The sequence below is a fragment of the Camelus ferus genome, chromosome 1 (assembly GCF_009834535.1).
Source record: "Camelus ferus isolate YT-003-E chromosome 1, BCGSAC_Cfer_1.0, whole genome shotgun sequence".
Classification (NCBI taxonomy): Eukaryota; Metazoa; Chordata; class Mammalia; order Artiodactyla; family Camelidae; genus Camelus; species Camelus ferus.
The window spans coordinates 24,708,129-24,732,346 of record NC_045696.1 but is presented as its reverse complement, the minus strand read 5'-3'; the positions used below and the strand labels follow the sequence as shown (position 1 = coordinate 24,732,346).

Below are 24,218 nucleotides of genomic sequence, written 5' to 3'. Positions count from 1 at the left end.
AAAAAAACGAACAATGCAGTACAAAAAGTCACTATTTGATTGAATCTTCTTTTGTAAAGTCTCCTATTCTAATAGCTTTCTTCCTAAAAAATGTTGTAAGGGGCTGCTTTTTCTTCATGGCTATTTGATGTCTTAGGACAGTTCCTTTATGTGATCAGAGACCTAAGGAAAGTCAGTTGGACCCTCTCAAGCCTGCACTGCATGGCTTAGCCTTCTCTTTGACTACTCTCCCCCTCCCTTTCTGTTTCCACCACCTTGGCCTCCATGCTGATTCATCAAAATGCCAGGCCATTTCCTGTCTGCCTCAGGAGTTTCACATCTGCGATTCACTTTGCCAGGAACAAGTTCCCATCGGAAATCTGCAAGACTTACTCCCCACTTCCTTCAGGTCTTGAATTAAAAAGCATCTTCCCAGTGCCACCAAACCTCCCAAACTCCCCGAAGGTTTTCACCTAAGCATTTTCAAAGGCCAGCTGATGTGGGTTGGGAGGGGAGGGGAGGTCCTAGGGTCTGTGATCAGCTGCGCACAATTCTAACTGGTTGATGGTAATCAACCCTTAGGCACTAGGTTGGGTTGGGGGGCAGGCTATATGCTCATGATCATAAAGTAGTTAATTTCTTCTATTTGGTGGTGGTTTTTAGCATTTGAAAAACTCAGGAAATATGCATGAGATACTATCATCTGGGTACCTCAGAGAGGAGCTACAGCAGAGGATACAGGGAAGGGATCTGTCCCAGGAAAGGCTCACAGGGTCCTGCTTGGTTACAGTTCCCCCCTTTTCTTTGATTCTCCTCAACCTTGAGGAGAACAGGTGTTAGACAAGAAGGGGAACAGTGTTTTGGATAGAGAGGTTAATCATAAACTTGGCAGAGGAACTTGGTTTCAATCTCCACTCTTGTTTCATCCTCCCCCAAATCTTTCAGGGAATAGGGGGAGGATTTTTTTGGCTTGCCCATCTAATATATACACCCCACATGCACGCTTCACACGTCCCCTTTCTGTATGTTTGAATTCTTCTTATTACTAGGCATTTTGCTCATTTATCTTGTTTATTTTTTGTTTCACCATGTAAACTCCACACAGACGTAAACTTTTGTCTATTTAATTCACTGTTCTATTTTCAGAACTTGGACCGGAGTCTGGCATATAATAATCACTCAGTGAATATTTCTTAAAGAAAAGAACGAATGAATGAGTTAGGAAGAGAGCAACAATTATCAGCAGAATTTTAGAACAGGAAGTGTGTGAGCATTAGAGGCCACCATTGAAGTCATTTTGCTGTCTTGTTTAAACAGCGTTGGACAACGACAGCTCGTCTGTCTTGCTCGTGCATTGCTGAGAAAAACAAAAATTCTCATCTTGGATGAGGCAACAGCCTCCATCGATTTTGAGACTGACAACTTGGTGCAGGCCACAATCAGGAAGGAGTTTTCCGATTGCACCATCCTGACGATTGCCCACAGACTGCATTCTGTCATGGATTCAGACAGGTAGGCTTTACTTTCTTCAGAAATAAAACCATTTCTACAGAGGTAACTATTGAACATATAAAACACATTAATTACTTGCCACTACTAATAAACAATTTTAACTGTGCTGAGATACAAAATGTCCCTTAAGAGCATGGAAGATATTTTCCAAAATAATTAGAGGAGTATGTGAATGCTAAGAAGAATATTGGGAAACTTGATATATTTCCTGAGTCAAATAGTACCTTTATTTTGTACCGACACAACTCACACAGTCATTTAAACTTTACAGTTGTAACAACAAGAAGGGTGAACTGAAACACTGGTTATAGGTTACCTGACTGGATTTTTTTCACGTTGCAGGGTGCTTGTTCTAGACTCTGGAAGGATTACAGAATTTGAAACACCACAGAATTTGATACAGCAGAAAGGACTTTTCTTTGACATGCTAACAGAAGCAGAAATAACACAAGTCTCAGGGACAAAAATTAAATAGTTTTGGATTGTTCTTGATTATACCAAATAAAAAAAAATCAGTATTTGAAAAAATAATGACAGGGAAGAAATGCAAAAAAAGTGGGCAAAAAACCACTGGTCAGCACAAATAGGGATAAGCACCCTCACTGTAACCATCCAGGGCTGCACTCAGCCTTCTTTCTTCCATTCGTGCCCTCGGGGGTCTCTGCCTTTTCTCTGTTGCCTAAGTACTCAATGCCATTTACCCTTTAGGTCTCTATTTGAGAGGCACCTTCTCCAGAGTATCCTCTGATTTCCACCCCTGCTGTCCAGTCTGATCCAGACGCCCCTTTTCTGTGCTCTGACTACCCCCGTTGTGCATACCTTTATCACGGCAGAGACCATACTCTGTTTTAATTCTTTTAGCCTGTCTCTGCACTAAGTGTACTTGAAGTCAAGTGCCCAGTTTCAGCCGAGTTTGTGTGTTAGGTTCCTAGCATAGTGCCTCTCAGATCGTTGATACTCAACAAACATGTGTAGATTGAGTGACTAGGTGTTTTAGTATAATAATATATGGGCACTGACATACATATTTACTATGTGTTGAGTTACTGTACAGTGTATAAAATTATGGAGGAATCAGAAAAAACATTGAGTTATTCAGTTGCTTTTTTAGAAAGATTAATTATATGTTAACTGAATTTTATGGATGTGCTTTATTTAAAAATAATATTTTATAATATTTTTACTGTTTCCTTTTATATTTTTTATGGGACATCATTTTTTGGCTAGAGTTAACCTCAGTGGGTTATGTATCAGAAATTGTTAAATTTCTAGTACTAATTATATTTTGAAGGGCTTTTTAATTTGGTGGTTTTATATAATAGAAGCAACATTATTTCTCTGAATTGCCCTTCAAATTTGAGGTTTTCAAACTTGAATAGTATTTTCCTTTCAAGGTGATTTTAATAAAGTATTTTAATATGTTAAGATCTATCAACCATTTCTTTTATCCTCTTTTTCTCCTTCCTATGCAACAACTTTTTACAACTTCATTTTATCCCCTAAAGGTACTTATGAAAATTTTCCTTAAATTATAAATCCCTTTATTAACACAAGCTTCCTTCCTTAGAATTTGTCACTTAAAATGTTGTCCTGTCTTTGTAATCCCTGAACTGCCTGCCGCTATGTTTTGTACTCTGTAAACATTGAGTAAATATGTGTTGAATTCCATTAAGAAAGGGAACTGGATATTTCATTAACGAGTGAAAAGAAAGCAAAAATAAATTTTAAAAATTACTAAGCCAAAATTACTCAAGGAAATGTTATTGTGTTTTATTTTTTTATTTTTTATTTTTTGTGTTTTAAAATATTAATATTTCATTTTCATTTCAATTGTGTATGAAACTGAACAGGACTCTCTGGCGCCTTCCCAGGAACAGAAACAAAACAGCCAAGCAGTTACTATTACTGAGGCAGGAAAAACTGATGTGGCATGTGAGGAGGGCCATGTCCCAGGTCTCGATTGAGCTGCTGGGACGTGCACCACCAAGTGTGTGTCCTTGGCTTACGCAGGAAGGAATTCAAGAGTGAGCCACAGTTGAGTAAAGGTAGAGTTCATTTAGGGAAGAGAAAGTAAGATGGCAGGGCACAGCCATTCAAGGAATGCTACAGCAATTAACATCAAATTGGTGAAAGATTCAACCCCCAGTAGACCTTGAGGCTCAAGATGTTGAGAGATTTAACTTCTAGTAGATCTTGAGCTTCATTATAGGCCCATTGTAATATATTAACATGGTGAGTAACATGCCCACAGGCACCATGGCAGTCCCAAGGCTAGCCACAAAAGGTCAAAGAGTGGGAAATGGCCAACTTCCTGGGAATCCCAGTCCCTTCCCCAGGCTACTTAGACTGGTCCTTCCACTTACTAGCATATGAAGCCACCAAGCCCATAAAAACTAGCAACACGGCGCCTCTGCCAGCCCCTCTCTCCCCCTCGCTGGAGATGGCCCACATTCTGTCTATGGAATGTGTACCTACTTTTAATCTGAGCACCCAACACCCATATCTCGTGGCCTTTCTCTTGCCTTTCAGTGTATCTCTATGAATAAATCTACCTTTACTCAACAGTAGCTCTCTCTTAAATTCTTTCCTGTGTGAAGCCAAGGACCCACACTTGGCGGGGCATGTCCCAGGGGCTCAGCCGAAGCCTGGGACACAGCCCTTCTCACGCCCCACATCTGTGTTCTTGCATCAGAGAGATATGTACTGTACAGAATGTATATAGGCTTTTTCAAAAGGCAAGAAAAAGGCCGCGAGGTGAGAGGTGGGTGCTCAGGTTAAAATAAAAGTAGGTACACACTCCATAGACAGAGTGCAGCTTGTCTCCGGATATGAGGGAGAGAAAGAGGTGACCACGAGTCATGGTGTTGCCAGTTTTCAGTGGGCTCATAGCTTCACATGCCTGCAAATGGGAGGACTATTCCAATTACCCTGGGGAAGGGGCTGGGATTCCCAGGAATCGGGTCACTGACCACTCTTTTGCCTTGGGATTGTCATGGCACCTACGAGCATGCTATTTATCATGCCAATATATTACAATGAGGATATAATGAAGGTCAAGTTCTGCTAGAAGGCAAACCTCCCGCCATCTTAATCCTCAAGGGCAACTGGGAGTTGAATCTTCCACCATGTTGGTGTTAATTGCTATCATTCCTTGAACGGCTGTGCTCTGCCCTCTTTCCTCCAGTCTCATTATTATTTTACTCTTTCTCGTTCCTTCCAGTTCTCCTAGTTCCCTCTTTTCTGGCTGTCGTTTTCTAAGCAAGTGGATCATCTGTAGAATACAAAAATAAGGACTTTCGGCTACATTGTGAGCCACATTTCTCTACATCTTTTCATAAGGATGAAGACTATCTTGGTAGTTCCTGTGGTGGCTGATGAGCTGCTGGGTTAATGAGGCCACAGTAATGGGTATGAACTGGGTAAAGGCTGACTGGCTTCTCTTGCTGATGATGGCTGACCAGGTAACTAGGTTTGCTCACTTGTTGTTTACAGACAGACCAGACTGAGCATGTGCTTAGTTATCACAGTTGATCAAAGATAGGAACCTTTTATCTCATGAAGGCAGCACAAAGAGGAACATAAACGTGAACAGGTATCTGAGTAAAACAAAAATAGATCATAAATTTAAAAAATATTTGTGATATTTGTGAAAATTTTAAATATAGTTTTTCCAAAATGTTTAAAAGGAAAATGACAAATATGTACTTTTGTGTGTCAAGGATCGATTTTTGAATCCATGTTTATAAAACTCAGCTCATTATGAATACACTTGTGAATGATTATTGGTTTATTGCTATTTTTCAACTCTGATATACATAGTAGAAAATGTAATGTGGTGGTCAGAGAGTAGGACAAAATGAACGATTTGGAATGCCTGACAGTGGAGGGCCACAGGAACTAGGCATACAAAGTAACACAGCTTCAGTCACCACTAATTCTTTGGACATCTGCTTCTAGCTTCCTGTTCTGAGCATTTGTGGGGATTTCAGACCAGCCTCTGCTTTCCCTGTATCGCCATAGCTATGACTTTGCAGAGGTAATGGACAAGAATTAAAGTTGGCCATGGTGCGTAAGAGCTTGAAAACTTGTTTCACATACTTCCACTTTTTAGTAGAATCAGTTCCTTTTTATTCCCTCTTGGCCCGAAGCAGAAGTCCAACAAATGACAATTTGACCAAATGTTTAACCACATTGTAAAGTTTAAAAACACAAGAAAGAAAAGAAAGAAGTAAGTGTAAACAACTAAGGGGCTTGTTTTCTTTAAGTGTAAAGAAGTCTCAAGGAGGAAAGGACTGAGTTGGCCAGAGTGCTTCCATAACACCACTGGCTGCTTCTGCCTTTTGCTCAACCACCCATTATGTGTCTGTTGATTTATGGCTGCAAACCCATTGCTTTATCTCCAGCATCATGTCTGCATTTCAAGAAGAAAGGAGTGGTGAGAAGCAAGATGTTTGTATAATCTAGATGTGTAAACGTTAAAAAAAGAAACAGCCTGTGTACCTACTGATTTATATGGTTACATGTTTACATCTCAATGGTCAGAATCATGTCACAGCCATCCATAGCTGCAGAAGAAGATGGGAAATAACTTTTAAAGTAGGGGATATTGCCACTCCAAAAACAAACAAACAAACAAACAAACAAACAAACAAAAAAACCAGGTTCTAGAAGTAAGAGTGAATAGAAAAGATATTGCAGTAGCATTTAGCAGGTCTGCCACAACTACATTTTGCCACAAAGCATTTTTCAAACACTACAAAATTATCTTAATTTATCTACTTGGGAGACAAAGGAAGGGTAGTGGTTACAACTAATAATTAACTCAAATTCCCAGTTTCCAATACTACAGAGATCTGTTAGACAATATAAGTAAATGGATGAACTCATAACAGAAGTGTATGTGTGTGTGTGTGTGTGTGTGTCTATGTTTATATATAAATATATATAGTTCTAAAATTATAGGTGTTATACCATTTGAAACAATTTAGGTCTTTCAGTTTAGCCAAATAGTAGTTAATTCAATGAGGTGTAAAACAAACTGCGTTTGTTCCTGCTTTAACATCCAAATAAGTTGATGTGATGCAACTGTCTATTCTTTCCAAAACTAAATTTATGTTTATGAAGGCAAATTTATTTTTTCTCATATTTCATCAGAATTCTCAATAGTTTGCAGAAGTTTTAGACCCATAGAATCAGGGGCTTGAGGATATTTGGGAAAATAGCCCATTTTTTGGGTAGCATTTCCTTATAATCTCACATAAAATTAGCAAGTCATTGAACTTCTTTGTTCATGTCCCTATCTTTTTACCATCTCTATTCACAATATTTAGCACTTTCTGTACGAGGCACTCACAAAAAGCCACTGAAGTAGGTACCATCATCTCTATTTTGTATTTAAAAGATCTGTAAATTCAAATTTGCTTGTCAGAAATGTAAAAGATTAAATAGCAAAAGCGAAATCTTTAACATTATCTGATAAACAAAAGGTCTTTCATGGATACTATCCAGGGTTTATTACTGAACAAAAAAGGCACTGTAGGAGTGTATGATGGGATGGATAAGGCAACACAGCATTGGCACTGAGCATGAACTGGATTTGAATCATAGTTCTGCTATCTATTAGCTGTGTAATTCTGGGAAAATTACCTAATGCATCTGTGCCTTAATTTCCCTATTTGAAAATGGGGATAATAGTACCTACTCATGTTTATTGGTACAAAACTAATAGCAAGCATTCTATTATCTATTGTTGAATAACACGTTAATACAAAATGTAGTGAATCAGGAATCTGGAAACTGCTTAGCTGGGTGATTCTGGCTTAGGGTCTTTCATGAAATTACACTGAAATCTCAACTGTGGCTACATCATTTGAAGCCTCCAACATTGGTAAGTCAGGATCATAGGGAGCCACACTAGAAGCCACCTAACTCAATGTGGCACTGTCATTTGTTAATGGAAATAAATATGATGTGTCACTGTATTTCTACTGTATCTGAATCCCTCAGCAATGGCAGGGATAGTTCAAAACAACTATGAAGGAATCACAGGAACTAGTGATTGGAGAATCAAATCTACTACTATCTTTAAGGGTTCATTTGAAAAGACTACATTAATCAAATGAATTTCTTTTAAAAAAATTGTATTGAGCATTTTGTCTAAAGAATAACAAACTTTACTAGGGAAGTATAAAGTATTAACCACCGATCAAAGGATTAGTCTACTACGCAAGATTATTAATCATCTCAATTAGTTTAAATCTTGGCTCCATTACAGTCAGAAGCCATTAATGGATTTTGGAGACACTGTTCATATAATACAGAAAATGTCTCTTCTAAATAAGGGAAATAAGTAGAAAAGTAAGCAATACCAGAGACATTCAGGATGCAAGGAACTAGGCAATAGCTGCTGAGGGCACATGCCATGAGCATCAGATCAGCTCTATTCCTAATTCCTTTCTTATTTACATACCACAAAGATGTACTCTGGCCTAGTCCGGAATGGAAAATAAAGGACACAGTTTAAAAACCAAACTGCAAAGTCGTATTTATTTACATTAAAAGGTGAATTACCTGTACACACAAATTTAAGAGGCACAATCTGTTAAGCACAATAACTATGATCTTCAGAACATGTTATACACAGTAGTTATCTGCTGATACATCAGTGGTTCAAGTCAAAACACAGTAAGTACCAAAACACCCCTGACACAAAATAAATTATTCATTCACATATACTAATCATACAAGACAGTTAATATTTTAAAAGTTATGTACTTCAAAAAACACTAGCAAGATGTACAACCAAAATGTATTGTTTGTTTTATGAAAAATGTTTTCAGATTATTATGCATACATAATCCCTTGTAGGATGCATTTTTACCTTTTAAATAAATAAACTACACTGATTTCAAGACTATATATACATTTATATAGCCCCCTAAAATATAATTAAAGACAGACTTTACTTCATTTTTTTAAAGGTGTAACTATACTAGAGAATATGCTAAACAATTGCCTTCAAATTCCAACACTGCCAATCTATTTTTTAGACACAATTACTTAAATTCCAATTTTAGTGTATGAGATTAGCTGCCCTGTTTTGCAAATTGTTTCCTCTAAAGTGTTAATAGATTGTCCTGAACTACCTTATACTTGAGAAATTCAAACTTTAAAAAATCTTAAAATGCTTTAGGTTAAAACTGATACTATATATGGAGATTTTGAAAAATTGAATACTTTTCTCTTAAAGACCTTTGCAAAAAGATCTTTTTCTATTCTGAAACTTATTGAAGATTTCTATTACGTCCAAGAGAACACCTGAATATTTTCATAATGCAGTGAAGGATTCCTCTTTGGCATTTCTCCATTAGTTCTAAAATAAAACATGTCAACAGACATTCTATATTTTAATATCTACCTACTACACGTATTTTCATACACAAAAGTATTTGATTGAAATTCTTTTAACAGCAATTTCATTACTAAGAAACATTCTTTAGATCTGCAAAAACCACTCAGCTTTTTATATGAGAAGCTGAAATGTTTTGATGTTGCTGAAATCACTTTGTTCACTTTTCCTTTTCTTTGATTGGAAATTTAACATCCTTTCAAACTCAACAATGGATAAAGCAGATATATTTTATACTAACAAAAATGTTGACCAGAGTATAATTTTTGAATATTGATAGGAAATATGCCTCTATTATAGAAAAAAAAAAGCTTTAAATAACAGGGGCATCACAGAAATAAAACTGCTTCATTTTCTTCTTGGTTTTTGTAGCTTTCCTAAAAGGAAACAAACCAAAACACAAAACTGCTACCAAGCTGATTTGTGGACCTTTTTTTCACATTGCATTCCACATTAGATTTCCACGTTACTTCCAGTATTCACAAATTTTCTGCTCTCATGACACACTAACCTTAAGGCTAAAAATAGCCCAAGTCTGTAACTATTTTTAATTGATGGTAGGAAACAAGGAAGGTATTTATAAATGAGTACAATTTCCTCATTTAAAACTAAGTATGGGGAAAAAAACTCAGTAAAACTGAATCAAATGCCAGCTAAATTCTCTACGGTTTACTGAAAACAAACAATGAAACAAAAATGTAAAAGAAATAAATATATTGTAGCTGATTACTGCTGTTTATCAATGTCCGCAAAGGTCTTAAATAACAAAAAATTGGTAGTAATGACGGCTTTATTGTGACATCAACACATTTCTAAAATGCAATTAATAATTTGCTATTGTTTTCTAAACAGGCAGAATCATGGAAATCCAAGCAGAGAAGATGCAAGCAGATGAAGGAACTAAAATATAAGTTAGGCATTTCTACTGTCTGGTGTTGAAATATTTGAATAAATCTGTAGCTATTTCAGAAACAAAATAAGTTGGTCCAATAAATATATTTTAAAAATCTGGAGAATGTAGGTTATGTGAATAGGACACATAATGGGATACTGAATTTGTGAAAGTCGTTTTGTTATATAATATGGCAGTTATGAATATTATATATGCAGCTTAAAGTAACAATAAATACTGCTCTCTCCCACCCAATGTAAGTACCTGCCATCAACACTGTCCTTCAAGTATAGTTCAAATTCAGAGTTACATGTCATAACCAAAGGTATAAATTATCAGCTCCTGTCAATACAATTTAGTAAGAACTGGGAATGCTGTAATTGGCACTAGGCAATGTTTACAGAATATAATTTTAAGTGCATATGGTTATATGGTTATCTATTTCCAGAATCCAAAATACAGCCACCTGTGCTCCCAGAAGAGCTTTACCTCAGTTCTATCACTTTAGAAGTATTTGTTGGAATGGGAGCTCTCCAAAACCAAACAAGATCAATTTGGTCATATTCAATCCTAAAACAAAATATTACATAAAATTTCATATATCTAAGTGTTATCTTTTAGGTAAATTTGCGAGATATTTGGAGAATTTATTAGGTGGAGATGGTCTGATAAAGGGGAAGAGATCATCAGACAAGGTCACAAATAACCATTCCTTCATAATTCAGTTGAAGTTGGTCTTCTGTAAATGCTTATTGGGAATTTCTAAAGCACTGACTTGCAGAGGCCAAGAGCCGCCATCAATCCCTGCTTGGATAGCCACTCCTGTCACCACTGCCAGGTCAGGGTCTACAGACGTGTTGGGATCCTTTCCAAAGAACTCTTGAATGACCTGGCGGATTCGAGGAATACGAGTTGAGCCCCCAACCAAAACCACCTCGTCAATCTCAGTCTTTCCCAGGTGGCCTTCTTTTAACACTTGGTGAATGGGTACGAGGATTTTCTGGAAAAGATCTTCATTAAGGGTGTCAAAGAGCTTCCGTGATATTTCTGTTTCAAACAAAACCTGACTTTCTCCATTTTTCTTTTCAGAAAGGCTATCTCCAGTGCTCTTCACCTGGTGGCCATCTGCTGGGGAAAGTCTGTCCTTCTGCAGTTCAGTGTCACTACTCTGAGGTTCCTTCCTGTCCTTTTCCTCCACTGTTAGTAATACTGAGAGCTGAGCAGACTGATGAAGAGTCAGATTTAATTTGACCATTTCCACAGCTTGTCTCAATCTGTGGATTTCCTCTTTCCTAGATGGTAGGAAGCCATATGTTTGATAGATCTGTTTATATAAGTACTGAAGCAATCTCTGATTGAAGTCTTGTCCTCCAAGCTTATTGTTTCCTAAGTTAAAAATTTAAAAGTTTAATTATTATTTAGAAATATATATGTGCATGTATATGTATACATGTATCTGTGTATATGTATGTATAAAGATGATATTCTGGAAATAACATACCCTTATTTAATGTATTATTAAGATTTTATTCATACAAAGACTGATTAAAAATAATTGGGTTAAAATGATCTTAATTCAAACATGTACTATTAAAATACAGTGCACATCTGGGCTTAAATGATGTAAAAGGAAGCATCTCTTAGTGATATCAAATAATTTTTCAGAAATAAGATACTGAGAACACAGACTGGCTTTTAAGTAACAATTGAAAAAAAAAACAAATGTCATTATTCTCAACAGAAGAAAGTTCTTATAATTAAAAAAGTATTAGTAGGCATTTTTATCTTTAAAAAAAAAAATCCTTTTGCTTGAATGATTAAAAGGTGAAAAATAGAAAAAAATACTTTAGTAAGGGAAAGAGTAATGGAATATAAATGCCCAGCACCGAATCTAGTTCAAAATAGAGTCTGGTTAGGAGGGAAAAAATGTAGAAATTAAACCACCTATAACTTAAGCTCCATAGGTTTATTTCCTTAAACTAAATTAAAACAAAAGCCTTTAAAAATTAGAATATAAAATACAATTCTTAGATTTCCTAAAGACACCTATTTTGTGAAACAGATTATCAAGTGAAATAAACTGATCATCCTTTATTTTAAAAGAATGTCTTTCCTTCTGTTCCCTTCACCATCACCATTACATATGTTAATGTGCCTAAACCTCTGTACCTTTCCCTGTATTTTCCTTACCAGACATTGCTCGGGTCAGAAACATTCCTCCTTGTTTATTCAGCAATGACACATCCAGAGTTCCTCCGCCCAGATCTATTACCAAGACGTGAAAGACGTCTGCTTTGTGGAGGCCATAGGCCATAGCTGCTGCTGTAGGTTCATTTATTACTCTTAAGATCTTCAGTCCTGTAAAATCGGTTGGAGGGAAGAACAAATCATGAGAGGACATATTAGGAAATTTCTTCCCACTCAATCTTACAACGTTTTAAGTGTCTCTATGACATGAACTCCGCTGAGTAATAATAAGAAAGACAAGCCAGAAACCCCCCAAAATAATGAAAGAAGAAGGATAAATACAGGTTTTTCTAAATGAGTATCATTAAAATTATTCTAAAAGAAGATTATAATAAAAAGAAATAAAGGCCTAGATTCAGTAGAACACATCATTCTATTTATTAATTAATACTTAATTTTAGAAAATCTCTAAGCCTCCTCCTTCATATTTTACTTGGGAATACATAAGCAATTAAACTTTAATCATTTTGTAATGTAACAAATTGCTATAGAAATGAGATAAGCTTACTGTACTCTTCTTTTAAAAGAGACTTTTTGATAAAAACAACAGATGAATAAACAGAAAAGAGATGATAATAAAAAGAAAAATCTAGAAATATACAGCAAAATCTGACTTCAAAGCAAAGTTAGACAGTAAATGTGCAGGCAAAAGATCAGATTTCCTTGAGCAAAATTCCTGCTTTAAACTAACTGCCACACATAATGAGTGGCCTTGAAAGTAACATGGCTTTATGTATCAAGAGCCATAAAACCTATTCAGACTCTGAAGAATTTATTCAAAGACCATAAAACCTTTCCCCTTAGCTCTCTGACTTCATCACTCACTCTGCTCCAGCCACACTGACCAACCTCCAATTTTCTTATGTACCAGCAAATTCTCATTTCATGGCTGCTCCACTGACCATTCTCCCTCCTATAGCATACTTCCTCTATATAGCTGCTTTGCTAACTGCCTTGCTTCCTTCAAATCTGCTTAAATGTCACCTTAGGAAGGTCTACATGACCACTCTTCTCTAAAACCTGCAAGTCCTCCTACCCTCTGGTCACCCGGCAAACCTGTCCCCTTATCCTGTCTTTTTTCCCACAGCATGTTACTTTCTCATGTATGTTGTATCAAGGCTCTCAACCAGAGGGCATTTGGCTCCTCTGGGGACGTCTGGCCACTGAAGACATAAAACTGTCATCATTTGTTGGGGAGGCTATACTGGCATCCAGGGAGTACAGGCCAGGGATGCTGCAAAATAGCCTATAACACGCAGGACAGTCTCCCAGAACAAAGAATTATCAGGCCCCAAATGTCCATTATGCTAAGGGTAAGAAAGCCCATAACATACCTATCTTCAATGCTGATTTTCTGTTACCCCCAATAGAATATAAGCTCCAGGAGAAAAGGATTTATCTGTTTTGTTTACTAAAGCACTCAATATTTATGGAATAGCATTATATGAATTTTCTCCCAATTTAGATTTTTTAAAAACATTATATTCATCTTCACATTAAAAAAGTTTAGAAGAAAAAAATTCCTCATTGCTAACATGTGTCCATGTTCTCTCAGCCTTTGTCATATGCCTGATAGACTGTTGTCATATTATACACATTTTACATGGCATGATAGAACTTCCTTAATTGTCTGTAAATCTATATAAAAACCCATCTAATTTATTTACCAAATAGTTTGTTCAGGTACCAAGTCAGGTGGTTTGCAAACGAAGTACCTTACTACAGATTTTCAACCTAAGAAAATTTTGATAAAAATGCAACTCAGGTATGTGATTACCTGCAAGGTTAGCAGCTTCAATTGTTGAATTTCTTTGTTTTAGATCAAATTCTGCTGGTACAGAAATAACAGCATTGGCAACTGGCATTCCAAGGTATTCCTCTGCCATTTCCTTTAACTTCAACAACAGTCTAGAGCCCACATATTCTGGGGAAACGGTGATGGTCTCATTACTTGTCACAGAAAACTCAACCATTCCATTTTTGTTTAAAACCTATGAAGGAGATTTGCAAAAACAAACAAATAAAAAGTGTGTGTATGTATCTACATATGCATATGCTAACACACATATATACATGCAGGATGTATTCAATCAAAACTTAACCTTTAAAAGGTCATAAAATTCATTTGTTATCTAACAAGTGCATTTACTAAGACTAGAGGTTGTTAAAAGTTATACTTTAAAATCTATAAAATGAATCCACTCCATAGTTTCAATAACAGAAGAATAATAAAATTCACCAATAAACATATAATTGGAACATAAAAGATTCTCAAACATAAATCTGATAAATGAAAGAAAAGATAAAAGCTGAAATAGAAGGAACAACAGTTGCTAAGTCATGTATGTAACTCAAGATCTTCTTTTTTTAAGAAAAATAAATTTGTTTCCAAAACTAATAGATCAGTGAAAGAATGTTCTGGTAAATATTAACAAGAATAATTTTAGTATTTCATTATGTTCTTATCTAAGAATAAACTGTCACTCACATTCTTGTTCCCGTGAAAACAGATGTTAGCCAATTATCCCTGCTAATGTGGTTGTACATTTGTACATTTAAAAAATTACATTAATTCTAAAACATGCTAGTTTCACCAACAGTTTTGTATTAACATCAACAGTAAAGAGCATTAATCTATTCTAAGAAATTACAAGCATTTTACCCCAGTCATTCTAGACTACGTAATTAGGTTTCAATCGAGAAAACCTGACCTTCCAAAAAGTATTTCACCTGTCTGGGGAAAACAAAAACAAGCTATGGACACTATTAATATAAGGTCCAAAGATACCAGTACCTTCAGAGTGATCATGAAACAGAAACAACAAAAAAATCAGATCAATTAGAAACTTAAAAAAAAAAAAACCAAAACTTAAAATAACTCTTGGATCAATAAGTAATGTACCCAAAGCTGTAATTTAGAGGAAAATGTAAAGCTTTATGTGATTTTATCATTACATAAGAAAAACTACAAATTAATAAAGAATCCGAAGAAAGAGCTAATAAAGAACAAAGAAATAAACCTAAGAAATGCATGGAGAAATTCTTTTTCACCTTTGAAATAGATAAAAATTTTGAGAATTTTTTTGTATGGATTAGTCAATAAGAAGCAGAGATACAATCACCTATTTTAAAATCTGCTTATTGAGAATCCCACTTCATAATTTACCAAAAAAACCCCTACATGGGTTTTTAACATTTAAACATTTGAATGTTTGAAAGGAAAAAAACCCAGTAAAACCCAAACCTACAAATACTTAAATAAAAGCATTAGGAAAAAAAATACAAGTGGATAGGACGGGAAAGGACATTGTAAACATGGTGAGAGTCCAAAAACATTTTTTGAAAGTTAAGAGATGATTTTACCACATAAAAATTTAACATTCTTGACAGTTCAAAAACAAAACTATACACCATCAGTTAAAAAAAAAAAGAAAAAATACTGAAAACTATCACAAAGGTGTTTTATAGTCATTGGGGGAAGGTAAACAATTCCAAAAGAAAACAGGATGAAGGATAAGAAATTGATCACTGAAGAAAATTAAAATGCTGATAAACCAATTTTTAAGAGTTTGACCTCACTAGAAGTCATAGGAATGCAGATCAAGACAAGATATCATTTTTTACTTACCTATTGGCAAAGACTGAAAAATAGTAACACTGAAGATACAAGCACTCTAAAAAATAGGTAAAAGTATATAAACTTTTTGGTGCACAATTTGGCAATATAAATCAAAAGCCTTAAAAACATGCATACATTAGGCCTGTCAATTCCAGTTCTAGAATTCAAATTTAGGAAATTATCAGAGCAATGTAAAAACATGTATGTATAAAGATATTCACTGAAGCTCCAATAACAGTAGAAAACTAGGGGAAAAATAATGTGTACACTGACAGAAACTGGACAGTTAAATAATGGAATAGTTATTCCATTACAACTATGAAAGACAGTAAAATAATGAGGTAAGCCTACTAACTGTCCACGATGTACTGATGAGTTTTAAACAAGTCATAACACAGCATGCCTAGTATGATCTTTTTTTTATGTATACAAATATGCATATACACAAACACAGAGAATATCTATGTATCCATCCATCTATAGGTACATGGGGCTTCATTAGCTTTCCTGCTACAATGAAAGAGCTATGCAGACATTCTGAGGATGGCAGACTGAGAGACTGGTAATGTCCCAAGTCCTTGATAATACTGTGGGGTCAATGAATTAACAAACTCCGGAGCTGCTGTGGGATTGCTTGTTATATGATAAAACTTCCATGCAGATTGAGTCTTTTTTTCTTTGTGATGCTGGTGATGGTGGTGGAGACTCAGTCCATTTAAACAGAATGTTTCATTAACTTGAAGCTAAAGCATTAATTGAAACAGTAATCTGAGCTAAAGTTAAAAGATATTTTAGCTTAACTTACCTTAAAAGGGTATCTGCCAATTTCAGCCTCTAGCTCTTCTGGGGTAAAAATCTTGCCTATGAATCTTTTAGCATCATATATGGTGTTCTGAGGATTTGAATCCGCCAGCTCTAAGCTTTCATACCCCACATAAACATCGTCGTCAGTGAAGGACACCATGCTGGGTATGCTGATGTGCCCATTTTCATCTGGAATGACCTTTACTTTTCCTGTACCAGGAAAAAACACCCCGACTGAACAGTAGGTGGTACCAAGGTCAATGCCAATCACTTTAGGAGTAGGCAATGGTAAATACTGTTGTGCCAAATAGCCAGCCAATAGGAGAGTCAAAACAGCTGATCCTGAAAGACAGGCAAATTAAAAGTTATGTCTTATCAAACTAGCACAATATGCTAAATTACTATAGTAAAGTCCCTTGAATACCACTCTTTGAAACAAGATTAAAGATACAATCTCAAAATTTCTTTTATAGTACTCATGATAACACTTCTTAAACACCAAGTTTGCATAATGTAAACTGACTGTAATACAACTAAATTGAAGTAGCCACAAAAACAAAAATTCTGTATATTTGTGTACTTCTCATGGGTAGGTAAAGGGATAAAATGGAAAAACATTTCAATAATAATTGTGCTACTGCTGACGGGAAAAACCATTCATCTGGAGCAAAAGTTAGATATAATCTAATTCTTGATAAATTAATATTTAGATTTTATAGTTTTATGATTAGCTTTCGATATTATTGTTAAAAATAAACTCTATTATTAAAATTTCCATAGCAAAAACTGTTATTGTAAGGCTAAACTCTTTATCCCTTTATTTCCTGTTTCCTTTCAAAAGAATGAAACGGATAAACTAGATGAAAATAATTTTGTAATTTGCTTAGATAGTCAACTGTCACTTCATAACAAAACAGTTAACTTTTTCTGTACTGAATATGAATTAAGGACATAGTTCTTGCAAAGGTGATATTTAGGAAGAGAGATTAAGTGAAACCCTAATGACAACATAAATGGAAGCTCCCTTGAAGTCAGGTTTTACTCACCGTTGTGTCCCCTACACCAAGAACGGTTCCTAGCCAGTAGAAGATTGTTTAATAAATATTAACTGGTGAAAAAAAATATGAACAAATGCCACGCAGACTGTAAACGTAAATGATGAAGAAAGAAGCTACTTCGAATTTACAATTAATCGTTTTTTTGTTTCAGAAGGCTATGTTATACACCTGTGTCCATCCACGTTACACATAACCCCAAACGCCAATTTGTAGGGGTCTGCTGTGCTAATTGTTAGCTCATCCTCATCAACACGTAACTCAAAGTCATGAAATCAGGTGCCAATCCAACTTTCCTGTTGCTCCTACGTACACATTTTCTGAAGCATTTCATCACCTCTTCCGGAGAGGGTAATTCCTACCTGGTTGGTGGAAACACTGAACTATACATCAAAGAGGCCTGGATCTCTCTAAGTACAGCATCCCATGGGCTTACAGTTCGGGATGCTGCTGCCGCTCCTCCCCCTTCCTCCACAAAGGGGTCTTGGAGATGCACATTCCGGCAGCCTCTCGAAGGCCCCAATTCAACCGAGGATTCAAAATCGACATTCATTAGGGAACAACCTTTCCCGAGGCTCGATGTCCCTACAATGTACGCGGACCGTCGCCGCCAGCCCTACCCAGGCCTACTCCGGCCTGGGCCTTCTTAGAGGCGACCCCCCAACCTGGCGTCATTTACAACCCCAAACCGCCTCTAAGTCACATTTCCAGCGCCCCTTCTGCTGCGCCAGCGGGATCCAGCAGGTGTGACAACCATCCCCGCCCATCGCGGCCTCCCCAAACCGCTCCGGTGCCTGCAACAGAGTCAGGGACCCTTCCGATCACTAACCTAAGATCGTCATCTCTCCGGCCATCACAGTCCCGCCGAAGAGGATTGGGATGACTGTACAGGACGTGAGGCGCCGCCCCCACGCTGCCCGGCAGCCCCGTGTGCCCCTGGGAAATGTAGTCCTGTTGCTCTGACGCGGCCGGAAAAGCTACCTCTCCGACCGGAAAAAGGACTTCATTTACCGGGAGGTCCCGGGGCTGAGGGCCCCCATTCAACCGCTGCCAGTGACGCCAGAGCCGCCCTCCCACGCACGGACTGCCAAGCCAATTAGGCTGAGGTGAGGAGAGCCAAGAAGAGGGACTGGAGTTCACAAGCCTGAAGGGCCTCCTGCCAACTTGAGGTAAAAACAGTTTCTTTAGCGCCGCCCCACCGTTTTGCATTCTGGGAAGCGTAGTTCCGGTCTGTCCCTGTTCACCTGAGTGAGAATGAGGACCGTTAGGTTATTGCGTTTTGGGGGTATGTTCCAAACCAGGCTCAGGTTGCAGCCTTTCTTATTTCGTTCTTCCTACCTTTTGAAGCGTGCTTTTGCCTGGACTCTATAGATTCCAGGTTGGGGTTCCTAAGCCTTCCCTCTCCCCTGCGCGCCCCTAGCATCCCTAGAAGAGGCCCTGCCGCAGTGCGGGCATAGAAGGAGGCCGGGGCGGGTGTCCCTGGAACTCCGATAAGATCCTCAGTCCTGTTTTTGTTTTGGGAAAAATGAATTCAAGCAGTCTTCAGTCAATGTGATTTATCCAGAGCAGCAGAGACACATTTTTTTCCAATTGCCAACACTGAAGTGGGCCGTTAAAAACAAAAATGAAAACAAAATGCCTTGGCTTTCTCTTGAATTAAGTCGGAGTGGCAGGAATTTTCATGCACAAGCCCCATAACATATAGTGGCCATTTAGGACACTTGTGGAGTGTTTTTCTGGTTCTAGGCTATAATAGACCCGGTTTTTCCTCACTTTTTGGTCTCTGGTGGTACTTAATGGCTCTTTCTGAGTGTGTTTTTTCCTTTAGTGCTGTTAAAGTTTGTTAGAACTATGAATCTGGAGAATTGAAATCTGTTTCCTCGTTTTAGATTTAGTAGAACAATCCATGTTGACAGCAGGTCAGCCTTCTAGGAAAATAGTCTGCCACTGAATTTCTAGACGATTTAAAAATGTGTATGAAAGTGTTGATGTTTATTGAAGCTGAATTATGGTTGATGGGGATTCATTATAATGTTCTCGTCACTTTTGTGCAGTTTTAAAATCTTGAATAATGTAAAGAATAAAAAGTCTATGTTTATCTGTGGTGAGTACAATACACTATAATTTCCTTATAAAGAATGCATAGTTCAAACACTCAATTCATTAATATTATTATGTATAATGATCATATTAACAGCTATTGAGCATAGTGTTAGCCACTGGTTAACAACCAGGAGAGACAGAAGGTAAACACGTAAATATAATTTTTTGTGGTATATAACATAATTGCAATACGGACGTCGGGCAGAAACAGAATTGGGTAAAGACTGTATAATTTTATCTTTTATCTTGAAGGCTTAGTGGAAAAGAATATGTCTAAGCAGTACTTTGAAGAGTAAGAGGGAGCCAGCGGGTGGGTTAATGCAAAAATGTGAAACAATTGGCTGGAGATATTACAGGAAGAGGGAACTAAATTATCAAGAGCATAGAAGCAGAGGACAATTTCACAGATCAGAACTAGAGGATCATAAAGCACGAGGTGGAAGTTTGAGAGATAGGACTAGAGATGCAACCAAATCGCAGGCCCTGGTCATTGCGTTTCCTTGCCACCTACCCCTTCCTCCTTGCCAACAGGATCCTGTTTGCTCAAGAAGTAGGTAGAAATTACATGACCTCAGAATGGAAGGCCCTTAATCTAGGAGTGGAATTCAAATGAAACTAAACAGGTTGTTTTTCGTTTTCTATTGCCGCCTTAACAAATTATTACAAATTTAGTATCTTATGCCAACACAAGTTTATTATTTTACAGTTCCATCAATCAGAAATTGGGTATGGATCTCAAAGGACTAAATAAAGTCAGCAAGGCTGATTTCCTTTCTGGAGGTCCTCATTTTCTTACGATCTGGGTACTGAGGGCCATTTTCAGCTTCCGGAGGCAACCCACATTCCTTAGCTCAGTGATTCTCTTTTTCTGTCTTCAAAGCAAGCAATAGTGGATCAATTCCTTCTTAGAGGACATCGTGTAATTAAATGGATCCACCTGGACAATCCAAGATAGTCTCCCCATCTCCAGCTCTGTAAATTTAAAAATATCTGTGAAAAACATTTTGTCATGTAAATTAACATGTTCACAGGTTCCAGGAATTAGAGTGTGAACTTTCTTTGGGAAGGTGTTATTCGGCCTACCACAATTCAGTTTCTGGCCACCAAAGATTTAGATCCATTCACATGCAAAATACATCCCCCAAAGTCTTGTCCAATTACACCATCAACGCAAAGTCCATCTAAACCTAATGAGGTCAGAAATCCTAAATATCATTATGTAAATCATCTAAATTGGGTAGTAGCTGTTGTCACTCTTCATTTTTCTTAGCAGGGAGTTAATAGGTATTATTTGGAATGGGGAATTTAAGAAATAGAAGCATAAATAGATCATTTAAGATTATGAAGGCAACTTCTTGAAAAATGATAACACTTATAGAAAAAGGAATAGGTTATTAAGAATAAGTGGGACAAAATAAAAATGTACATTTGTTTTCAGTTTTCCATAGAGGAGTGACAATATATATCATTTAAAGTTAAACTTTTAAAATCGGTATAGCAAACTATATCAACAAGGAAGCATTAGAATAAAAAATTTATCAGATAACAGGTTTAGCATCAATTTTTATTATATTCATAAATATAAATGGGATAGACTAAAAACTGCCAGACTGTTGAATTGTCTTTTTTTTTTTTTTTAAGCAGATGTAACTGTTAGAGACTTTTAAGTGGATAACTAAATGAAGTTCATAGCTTGAAATTATCTTAGAGGGCAAGCTGGACCTACCCCCTCATTTACAGAGAGAAAAAGAAGCAGCCAAGAGAAGTCAAAAAAGTTTTGATCTCAGTGTTCATTTTCTTAAATTAAACCTTACCTTCAATTTAGTGATTAGAGATAGTTTTTGAAAATAGTGAGTAGAGTGAAAAATTGTCTAATTACGTACCTCAATAATTCACATTATTATTTCAGAAATGTGCTCCACTGGAAAAATCATTGCCAAATAATAAGAATTTTACAACAATATCAATGTAATTCAGGGGACAAATTGCCCTTGTTGTTTAATCCATACTTATTTCTCTTCCCTCATCTATATAAGAAAAATTCATTGAATGGAAAATTGATCCAATTCTCTGCACATTCATTAAAAGAATAAGTGTATTGAAATTATGACTTAGTGTGGATTACATTGTTAGATTCTATGAAACACTATACTATTTAAACATAAATGGTGACTCCTATGTTAAGATTATGCCATAACAGGGCAAATCTCATTTAATGAACCAGAGTGTTTATACATTTTTTTTTCCTTGGGCTAGACTGTTATAGTTCCATATATTTGTCTTCTGTGGGTTGAAAATTTATTATGTGAAGATTTTTCGTGTAAAGGTATCGGTAGGGAATAAATTTGATTTGTAACTAAAAAGCTGGTGCCAATGTTGTTTTTTTTAAAGAGTCTTATTATTGTACTCAGAACCTTTGAAGGATGAATGTATTTGCTGTCCTGTATTATTTTTGCCCTGTAGTCTAATATGCAGTTCTGCTTTTCTCAAATTTTTTTTCTGTGTACTTCAGTTTAAATATTTTTCTACTTTTATACTCATTAATAGTGTTTTTACTGTGTCCAGCCTGCTATTAAACACACTCCATCAGCTCTTGAATTCATATTATGTATGTATTTGCAGTTTTAGAATGTCCCACTTGATTTTTATATTGATTCTAATTGTATGTTGAAAATCTCATTTTTTCCATTATTTAAAATTATTCATGTTATTTATTTTAAAGTTCTTATATGCTTATTCCAGTAACATGACAAGGGTGGGGGGAATCTCCTTGTAGCATGTGATTTTTATCTTTTGACTGTAAGTTACATTTTCCTGCTTCTTCTGATGTCTCATATTTATTTCTGCCAGAAACCGTAGAGACATTCATGTCATTTTCCCTCAGTCACTGTGTGCTCTTCTCTGTTACACATATAGACTGAGGGCAAATTACCTCAGTTCAATTGGAAATTTAGTTTGATGGGTGCTGAACTGTAACTTAAGATAAATTTAGTACTTCTTGGGTCTCATGTATTTCAAGTAGAGACATGTCTTGTGTTTTTGCAGACCCCTCCCTCTAGTAGGGTTTGTCTCCTAGGCTCTATTTCCAGTGACTACTCAAAGCTCTTGCTAGTTTGTCTTTCTCCTAGTAGAGTTCCTTTGCTTAAGTCTAACTGGATCTTCAGATCACAGATCTGGCAGATGCTTCCAATGAAGATAACCTCTGCTGGTCTCATCTTGCCTAGGAAGAGACAGTCCAGCTCTGGAAACACTTTGTCCATTCCTCTCTGCTTCCTCACTGCTCTGATGTCCTTACAAATTTTACTTTTGGATGTATACATTTTTTCCTGTTTATTGAAGGTGGGGGTTATAGCTTGTACCTACTTTATGCTTTCTACTCAGAGGTTTAAGTGGATATTTTAGTTTGTTTGTTAACTCTAATTGATTAATCATGGCTGTTATGAATACTGTGATGAAAGGATTTTGACATCACATTCAGACTCTTGGGGAATGAGAGCCATAATTAATAATTTCTACCATGGGTTTGGATATGGGAGTATGGCACACATGTTAGTCCTGTGTCTAATTGCACTATTCATTACTGTGTGCCACAAACTTCAGTAGGTGGTGGATGTGCCCAAGACAAAAGAAGATAAAGATGGAAACGGGCACGTACAGTACGGACTATGAATGGAGCCTCCATGAGAGAAAAGGCTTTGTTGTCTTGTTCTCCATTGTATCCCCAGTTTCTAAAAAGGTGAATGCTAAATATATTGTGGCTGCTTAAAATACATTAACTGAATGAACAAATAAAAGAAGTAAATATGGAGTGGTTATGATAGGATGTAGGAGAGACCCTTCACTAAATTTTGGGCATCTAGCTGCTTACAGACTACCGTCATATCTGGCTCATATTAATTTTTCACAGCATACCATGTATGGTGACTAGATGCTTTTGAATGAGTGATTGAATGAATGTGTATTAGAGCATGTCATCATATATATTTCTGGTGTTACTAAAATAATTAGATTTATCCATTCATTCCATGAACTGATTGCCTGTCTGTTGTCAAATAGTGTGTATACTAAGGGCAATTTTTACTTATTAGACTAATACTAATATGTTCAATTATACAAACAATAAGATAATATTTTTAAAATATTTTCACCAAATGCTACATAAACAGTGTGTTCAACAACTTGATAAAATAATTTCATAGTCTTTTACCTTGTTTAATGAGCATTAGTGTCTTCTGCCATGAAGCTAGTTATTCAAAGATTATACTACCTTGAACTTGAAGATCAAAACAAATGACTAGACTCAAGAGACAAATCACTTCTTTCTGAAAAGCCATTTATTAATGATGAATTTGTATATAAATATGTAGTGTATAAGTTCTGTTTAAGTTATAACACTCTATGATTTGCTAAACAGTTTATTTAAATAATTAATAAATGATAAAATATTTTTATTTAGTTAGTTCTGTAATAACCCCTTTATATGTATTATAAGCTATATTACTAAAAATGGACTTTAGGATAGGTTAAAAACTTTTTACAGACAGGAAACTAAGATTTAGAGAGTTAGCTAAGGCAAAATATGAAACTAGATCTTTCTTA

The 24,218-nt window shown here is 36.2% G+C and overlaps 2 protein-coding genes and 1 long non-coding RNA gene across 5 annotated transcripts in view; 2 read left to right on the top strand and 1 right to left on the bottom strand.

Annotated features, from left to right (window-relative positions):
- The window catches only part of LOC102517628 (multidrug resistance-associated protein 1), a 77,228-nt gene extending 72,130 nt beyond the window's left edge, over window positions 1–5,098 (top strand). The window contains exons 27-28 of one of the 3 annotated variants that reach the window (XM_032477363.1): window positions 1,297–1,491; window positions 4,831–5,098. In XM_032477363.1, the coding sequence (XP_032333254.1) occupies window positions 1,297–1,491; window positions 4,831–4,882 (247 nt within the window). In that variant the 3' untranslated portion in view covers window positions 4,883–5,098. Of the gene's footprint in view, window positions 1–1,296; window positions 1,492–1,833; window positions 3,168–3,341; window positions 3,626–4,830 lie in introns of those variants that run through there. The other 2 variants (XM_032477362.1, XM_014558555.2) reach the window with 2 other exon arrangements.
- Window positions 5,099–8,009: 2,911 nt separating this feature from the next.
- HSPA13 (heat shock protein family A (Hsp70) member 13) lies at window positions 8,010–18,460 on the bottom strand. The gene is made up of 5 exons (XM_006183908.3): window positions 18,346–18,460; window positions 16,463–16,803; window positions 13,816–14,029; window positions 11,982–12,149; window positions 8,010–11,177 (listed from the first exon to the last, which is right to left on the bottom strand). Exons 1-5 carry the CDS (start codon window positions 18,368–18,370, stop codon window positions 10,513–10,515), a joined length of 1,413 nt encoding a protein of 470 aa, XP_006183970.1. The 5' UTR covers window positions 18,371–18,460; the 3' UTR covers window positions 8,010–10,512.
- A 108-nt stretch (window positions 18,461–18,568) lies between these two features.
- LOC106729492 overlaps window positions 18,569–24,218 on the top strand; it is a 99,671-nt gene continuing 94,021 nt past the window's right edge. Inside the window, exon 1 of the long non-coding RNA XR_001365906.2 lies at window positions 18,569–18,685. This is a non-coding gene — a long non-coding RNA (uncharacterized LOC106729492). The remainder of the gene's footprint in view (window positions 18,686–24,218) is intronic.

Bases quoted from the DNA above. Each gene is read 5' to 3' on its own strand.
- HSPA13 (XM_006183908.3), bottom strand. From the start codon at position 18,370: ATGGCCGGAGAGATGACGATCTTAG. The intron at 12,150-13,815 runs GTAATCACATAC...CCGATTTTACAG, and splicing joins TGAAGCTGCTAACCTTGCAG to GACTGAAGATCTTAAGAGTA. The intron at 11,178-11,981 runs GTAAGGAAAATA...TTTTTAACTTAG, and splicing joins TCTGACCCGAGCAATGTCTG to GAAACAATAAGCTTGGAGGA.